This window comes from Octopus sinensis, linkage group LG1, assembly GCF_006345805.1.
Source record: "Octopus sinensis linkage group LG1, ASM634580v1, whole genome shotgun sequence".
In the NCBI taxonomy this organism is placed as follows: domain Eukaryota; kingdom Metazoa; phylum Mollusca; class Cephalopoda; order Octopoda; family Octopodidae; genus Octopus; species Octopus sinensis.
In genome coordinates, this window is record NC_042997.1 from 11139224 (window position 1) to 11147301 (window position 8078).

The window sequence follows — 8078 nt, forward strand, 5'->3', positions numbered from 1 at the left end:
GGAGAGTGAAAAATGTTAATATGTTTCATGAATCATGAATATATGAACTAGCTCGGGTGCATACTGTTTGACAGGAATTGAGAGTAGGGAGAAATTTTCACACTTGGTAACAGTATGCATTTGATGGTGAGCAGCAGAATTGAAAAGGGGAATTTAAGAATCTCCTGTTACGTGTGTGTAAGTTGGAAGCAAAACGAGTATAAATGAATGATATGATTTGCAGGAACGTTTCTTTCACAACCCTCTTGATTGAACATTGATAAGTGTTTGTAGGAAATCCTCTTGGTAAGAGATGACAAAGCCCAGTTGTATGTTGGAAGATGAAAATGCTTGTAAGGATTCCTTTTCTTATGGTTAACTTTTAAGCATTGTTATGTTTAATTTTTCATTTCAATAGCTTAATCAGGAGTAAAAGATGAATCATGCCCATGACTTTTTACAGGACCTTTAAGTCTAATAATAAAAATGGAGCAGAACTCATGATTCATGGAGTTTGCAGTTGAGAGCAGCATTATCAATACATCAAGTTATTTTCATACCAGAGGCTTGAACTGAGTGCTCACAGTAAAGCTACTCTCCTAAATGCAACCAAGAGCTAACTGATGGATTTAAATGATTAAATGTACTAAACAAAAACAGCTAGAAACCATTTGAAGGACTTCCACAGTTTCCTCAAGACTCATAAGAACTTGGATTGATTCATAACTCAAAGCATGTGAATACTCATGACTGAGATGCCCTGCAATGGGATCACTTCTAGAAACATTGATTGCAAAGCTAACTCTATCAGAATGAAGACTACACCAGTATCCATAAATGCCCTGCAGTTGGTGATGAGGAGTGATTTCCTTCAGTGACATGAACAGTGTTCTTTGCATATACAACTGCAGCACAGATAAATGTGAACCATTGCAGGTTTGGGGAAATGTTGACTTTGGTTCTACAGGGAATGTAGTGAGACATACCAAGGACATTATCAGTGATCTGCTTAGCTGCCTTAACTCTTTAGCATTCAAATTACTCTGTCAAATGTAGTGCATTATCTCATAGTTTCAAAATTTCAATGATGTGACTGTTTATTTTTAGAATATCATAAGGTAGGTGTAAAAGGCAGGATCTGGCCACTTTGAACATTAAACAGGGAGAATATTTTCACCAGACATGGCTGGTTTAAATGCAAAAGTGTTAAGTGGGCCAGAAGTGGTCTACACTTGCTATTAAGAATAGGTACTGTAAAACTAGTATATTACCAACTTCATTTCATCAAGTATAGCCCTCTCTCTGGCTAGTTTGTGTGTTTACTAGTAACAGTTGAGTTAATCAAGATTTAGACATCAACATTTAAATGATTTAATGGTCATAAATGAAGATTTTGATTTTTCAAAATGATTTCATAACCCTTTCATTACCATATTTCTACTGATATATACTCCCTTGGTTTCAATTAATTTTTAAAATAATTAGGAATTTAATAAAATAATTTTATAATTATTATTAAGCTGGTGCTTGGAACTTAAGTTAGCATGAAATTTTGATGGAAGATTTTAATTTAGACCACTTTAAAACTGGATGTTTGTATCCTAAAACTAGGGGCAGTCTCAGGCAGGCTGATAATAAAAGGGTTAAGCACAAAGGGATTACTTTTTGGCAAAATGATAAATAAAAATATTCATTTTCATAATAAAAATATTTTTTTGGTGTTTATTTTTCATAATAAAATATTTCATAACTTCACATGAAATTGTTTTGTTTAGTGTATCCAAACTCCAGTTACAAATTTTTTTTCATGTAACAAATTTATTATTAGTAAATTATATATCATTATCAGTAAATCATGGATTAAAGTAGACCTGGGGTTAAACAACAACAACTCAACAGTATTTTTCTAAGAGAGACTTACGATTATGTGGCAGATTTTGATAAAGTTCAATACAATGATTTGAAGTTGCATTATACATTTTATAATGTAACAGATGTTCTTTCAGTTGACTATTGCTGCATTTGAGAACATGACTAAACATAAACTGCCTCAGATTATCTTCATATCTATCTTGCCGGAACATGAATCTATTACAGTGATGTACAGCAATAAGATATAACACTGGGCACCACTTTTCTGAGACTGACTCTCTTAAGAGAGCCAAAATTAACAGTTTCAAAAGTTCAGGATTTGTTTCTTCAGGAACAAGATATCGATGAATTGGTATAAGATGGTCTTGTATTGAGACTCTCAGTGTGCGCAGCACAATGCTGTTCTCTTCCCAAATAGCTTTACGCAAGAAGACATTGTGCATTTGTTGCAATGGAAGGAGCAGGTAGCTCCCAAAAACAAAGTCACCAAATGATACAGATATGTACTGCTTAAGAAATTCAATGAAAAAGTCATAAAATGAATAAAGACCAGGGATTGACTCATCAAAGTTCATACTGTCCAATATATTTTCTTTGCTGTAAATTCGCATCAAACCAGCCAAATAGGAACGGACAACAGGTTCAAGAAAAATATTGTTATCTGCAAGAAAGACACACATCAGTCGTGATATTTTAAGAGAAGCTGATAAACCATCCATGATAGATGGTCGCTGTGTCTCAAGCAAGTATATGAACTTTAAAGCATGAGTAATTTTATTAATTTGTTGTGGACTACATTGTTCGCGTTCATTTTCTGGTAAGGAATTAGAAAGACTGTACTGATGAACAAGAGGCATAAATATCCAGTCACGAGGTAATAAGGTTTCTCCTAATTTACCTACAAGAAAACTGTGAACTTCTTCCACATATGCAAAACATCGAGCTTTTGAATGCAACACTGCAGACTCCATTTGAGAAAATGAGGATAAATAATTAGCACGGATGTCCTTTAAAGATGAGATGCTGTGCTGCAAAAGTTTGAATTTGATGTCTTCAGTTAACTGGCTGTTAGAACATACCATACCACTGCCGTCAGATATACTTAAACAAGACAACTGGTGAGTAGAAGAATCCACATCAGAATCTAATGCTATAAAGTTTCTATTAAAAATCAATAATGATAGAAGATCATGAGCAAAGTGTTCGTCTCCATCATGTAACCTGGTAAGTAAGAGCAGGGAAAGTTGATGACACAATAAAAAGTATGGTGTGTCAACTTCATTGAAGGCTGACATTGAAATTGTCTTCAGCAGAAAATACTGACAGTGGTTTTCAAATCTGGTAAAATAATTGTGCTGGAATGTAGTGGCAGTAGGTTTTGTCTTAACGACAGCTGTAATATAGCTTCTTATATCAGGATCATTGACAATTAAACCAGAAAATTTGTCAGCCAAACCTTTGTGAAGAGAACCAATGACACTGAAAAGGCGAAATAATGCTGTGACAAAACCAAAAGGAGTACTAATGGCAAGTATTGGTAATGTTTTGGAATCATCAATAAGATTCTGACATCCCAAGTCAAGTAAATTTTTAGGATGCTTTGTCTTCAACAATATCTGATGATTCAATATATTAGAATGAGAAGCAAGAGATGCAATGATACTCCGGAAACCTAATGTTGACCAAAGTGGGAAAATTACAGAATTGCATAGCTGTTCTAAGTGGGTGAGAATATTAGTGACATTAGAATCAGATTGCTGAGGACATAATTCATAAAAAGATGCCACAAAATTGATGACAGAAGTTGCTAAATTGAGAGAGAATTTTTTAAAGTGATACTTTTCAGAAATATTCTGTAATATAGATTGAAACAAAATTTCCAGTGTATCAATCAAACTCAAGACCTGAGTCCAGTGAAGACTAGGAACTATTAAACTTTCAATTTTATTAGGCTCTTGTGAATCTTTCTGCCTTTTACATGCAGCTAATTTTTGGTGATATCTAGAATGAGCCCCAGCTAGTTGTACAGCAGATTCCAAAACACCTAAAATTGCAGATTCTCGCAGAAATGAAGTATCTGTTATATTCTGATATTGTGCTAAAATAGTATGAGTATTGGTTACTAGTTGTGGATAAAACTCAGAATAATAATGTCCAGTGAGTCCATAAGAAAGACACACTTGCCATATATTATAACACACAGTTTGTAATTCATATGCTACATTCTCTGGAAGATTCATTTCAGAAGGCTGTGGGGCAATGTACAACAGCAATTTGTCCATAAGCTTATAATTAGTAACAATATCAGTTGCCATGCTCCTCCCAGCTTGACAAAGAACTTTTATTAGCTTCAATGTGCTAATAATTGAGGAAACAGTTTTATCATCAGTAGAGCAAACTGAAGGTAAAAGTTCTTTAAAAATGAATTCCATCAGTCTTGGACATTTATAAACATTATATGCTTCTTGTTTTGAATGATAAGAAATTCTACATAAAATTTCTAGAATACACTTGATGGATTCTGGAGAAATATCCCAAACTTCAAGCAGAAAACGCAGACGAGGGAGCAAATTCATAGATTTTACAAGAGCCCTCACAACATCTGCTTGTACTTCATCAGCATCTGTTACTTCTACTGTTTCAAGAAAATCTAACTTTTCCTTTTCTGCATTAAAAGTATCTTCACCAACTTGGTGAGCAGCCACCTCCCCTCCTCTATACCAACAGAATGTAAACTGCAAACTGTTTTCATCAGCACTATTGGTCAAAAGAGCATGGAGACAAAAGACAGCAGAAATGAGAACAGTAGTGATTTTATCATCAAGAGCCCACCTGAGAAGGAATACTATTCCTGCATTAATAACAGAAGGAATGATAGCACCTTCAATACTTTCCTCAAACATTCCACTTTTTGCATTAGTAATGATGCAACCTAATGTTTTTAAAGCAAATGTACGTTGTTGTGAGTTAAGACTACGACAAAGATGAAATAGTTCATCAAGAGTGTAACCAGCACGTTCTGCTTCTTCTCCATGGTGATGAAGACCTAAATCAACAGGTATTTCAGCATCTTCAGGGATAATGAAACCTTGAAAGTCAAACCGAGCTGGTTTCCCTTTTGTACTACAGGCATTAACAGGAGGTAAATCCTTCATCCAAGCCAATTTTTCATATTCAACATTGTCCATATGTACAAGTTGGCTATCAGGTTTCACAGGAAGTTCGTCTTCATTTAATTTGTGCACAGGTTTCAATTCAGATTTGTCTGAATCATCTTGATTTTCAATGGATGTGGAAGTAGTCTCAGAATCAAGATTTTCAGATTTTCTAGTTTTTAAGAAGTTAATCAAACTTGGATCTAACATAGAAAGAAGCTTTTGCCGTTCCATCAAAATTTCTTTCTCTGTCATAGAAGAAAGCTTATTTAAATTTTCTGCATGAATTGCCTTTGCCTCCCTCTCAGCATTGCTGGCACTTAATCCAAAACCAGAAACAATGCTCTGAGGAGGGGTATAACTAGATTCCAGATTACACTTGGTGGAAGCTGTTCCATACATAGGTTTATTAGAGATACTGAAATCACTGCATGGCCGTTGTTCAAACTGCTGAGCAAATAAACTTTTTTTCTTTGCTTGTGGTGCTGAAGTGGAATCAAATTTCTTTCCAATCTGAAGACTTGGAGCTTTTGGAAATCCATCAAGGGAAAACGGTTTGTCATGGCTAACATAATGTTTAGTATCTCTTTCAATGATGCTGCTCAATACTCTAGCAACACTAGCTTTATCCAAGTTGGTATCTCCAGCAACAGTGGCCTGATTTGGTTTGGTATCTTTAGTAAAGCTAAAAAATACAAAATAAATTACTGTATTATTTAACCTATATTATTGGGGAGATTATTTTTTCTTTTAATTATTTAAAGATGCTATACTGATATAAGAAAGTAGTTAATTAACTCTCTCAGAGGGAACAGTGTAGGATTCAATGTATATTAAGAACAAAATTATACCCCTGAATATCTCCTGTCTTTCCTAAGATATAAGGAATACAAACAATTACAATTACCCAATTAGTAGATAGTCTTTATCAGCACTAATTGTCCCAGACAAAATGAAACAGTAATAAAAAATATAAGATGCATCAACTCATGCAAAAACTGAATGATCAGTGACGAAATTCAAATCAGAGGGATTAGTTCTGACTTAATTGATGTGTAGGATGTTTTTCCATGAGAATCTTATATCAAAGTACCAATGAAAAGAACATATCTATCTATATATATATACACACATACATATATACATATCATCATCATCATCATCATCGTTTAACGTCCGCTTTCCATGCTAGCATGGGTTGGACGATTTGACTGAGGACCAGTCAGGCGGTACTGGCAACGGTCATGGAAAATCGTGTTTTTTTTTTAAGTGTCACCTGCACACCGGCAGAAGTGCCAGTAAGGTGATGCTGGTAACAATCACGCTCAAATGGTGCTTTTTACGTGCCACCAGCACGAACACCAGTTAGCCGCTCTCGCAATGATCATGCTCAGATGGTGCTCTTAGTGCTCCACAAGCACGGATGCTAGTCATCGAATTTGATTTCAATTCCGATTTCACTTGCCTCAACAGGTCTTCGCAAGCAGAGTTTAGTGTCCAATGAAGGGAAGGTACACATAAGTGGGTTGGTTAAACCCCTGGCTTAGGCCACAAGGTTATGGTCTCACTTGGCTTGCCAGGTCTTCTCAAGCACAGCATATTTCCAAAATTCTCGGTCACTGGTCATTGCCTCAGTGAGGCCTAATGTTCGAAGGTCGTGCTTCACTACTTCATCCCAAGTCAACTGCTAGGGTGTGGCACTTTTTCACACAGCTATCCTCATCCATTCTCGCCACAAGACCATACCAGCGCAGTTGTCTCTCTTGCACACTATATCTGACGCTTCTTAGGTCCAACTTTTCTCTCATATGTATATACATACATATATATACATATATATACATATATATATATATATATATATATACATACATATACATATATATATATATATATATATATATACATATACATACATACATATACACATACATACATATATATATACATACATACATATATACATACATACATATATATATACATACATACATACGTATATACATATATACATACGTATATACATATATACATACATACATATATACATACATACATATATACATATATACATACATACATATATACATACATATATACATATACATACATACACATACATATATACATACATACATACATATACATACATACATACATACATACATATACATACATACATACATACATACATATATACATATATATATATATATATATATATATACATGCATAATAAATAAAATTAGGGTAATAAGAATTATAGAAATTATTATTACCAGTGGCCTAGCATAAAAAAAAATAGTCAATAGACTATATATTATTCACTTAAAAATATCGTGTACATTAGAACACATTAAGAGGCTTCCAAATAGGAAAGCCTTGTGCTAGAAAGAGCAGTAGAAAACTCAAACCACTAATTATGGATAAATTCTCGAAAGGATTGAAAATTAAAGACGTTTTCCTAGACCATGGTTTCTATTTTTTTAGTGGAATGAGTTAGAAACCATGGTCTAGGAACTAAATTAAATGGTAAACGTCTTTAATTTTCAATCCTTTCGAGAATTTATCCATAATTAGTGGTTTGAGTTTTCTACTGCTCTTTCTAGCACAAGGCTTTCCTATATATACATGCATATATACACATATATATATATAGATATATATACATGCATATATAAATATATATACATATATATGCATACATGTATATGCATACATATATACACATATATATACATACATACATATACATACATATATATACACACATGCATCATCATCGTTTAACGTCCGTTTTCCATGCTAGCATGGGTTCGACTGGGGTCTGGGAAGCCAGGAGTCTGCACTAGGTTCCAGTCTGATCTGGCAGTGTTTCTACAGCTGGATGCCCTTCCTAACACCAACCACTCCGAAAGTGTAGTGGGTGCTTTTCACAGGCACAGGTGCCAGGGAGGCTGGCAGTGACCACAATTGGTTGGTGCTTTTTACGTTTCAACGGCACAGAAGCCAGTAAAGGCAGCACTGGCATCAGCCATGTTCGGATGGTGCTTTTTTTGTGCCACCAGCACA

The 8078-nt window shown here is 34.5% G+C and overlaps 1 protein-coding gene across 1 annotated transcript in view; it reads right to left on the reverse strand.

Moving 5' to 3' along the window:
• Positions 1-1786: 1786 nt before the first annotated feature.
• LOC115213788 (RNA polymerase II-associated protein 1-like) overlaps positions 1787-8078 on the reverse strand; it is a 9707-nt gene continuing 3415 nt past the window's right edge. Inside the window, exon 2 of the mRNA XM_029782637.2 lies at positions 1787-5691. Within this exon, the coding sequence (XP_029638497.1) occupies positions 1872-5691 (3820 nt within the window). The 3' untranslated portion in view covers positions 1787-1871. The remainder of the gene's footprint in view (positions 5692-8078) is intronic.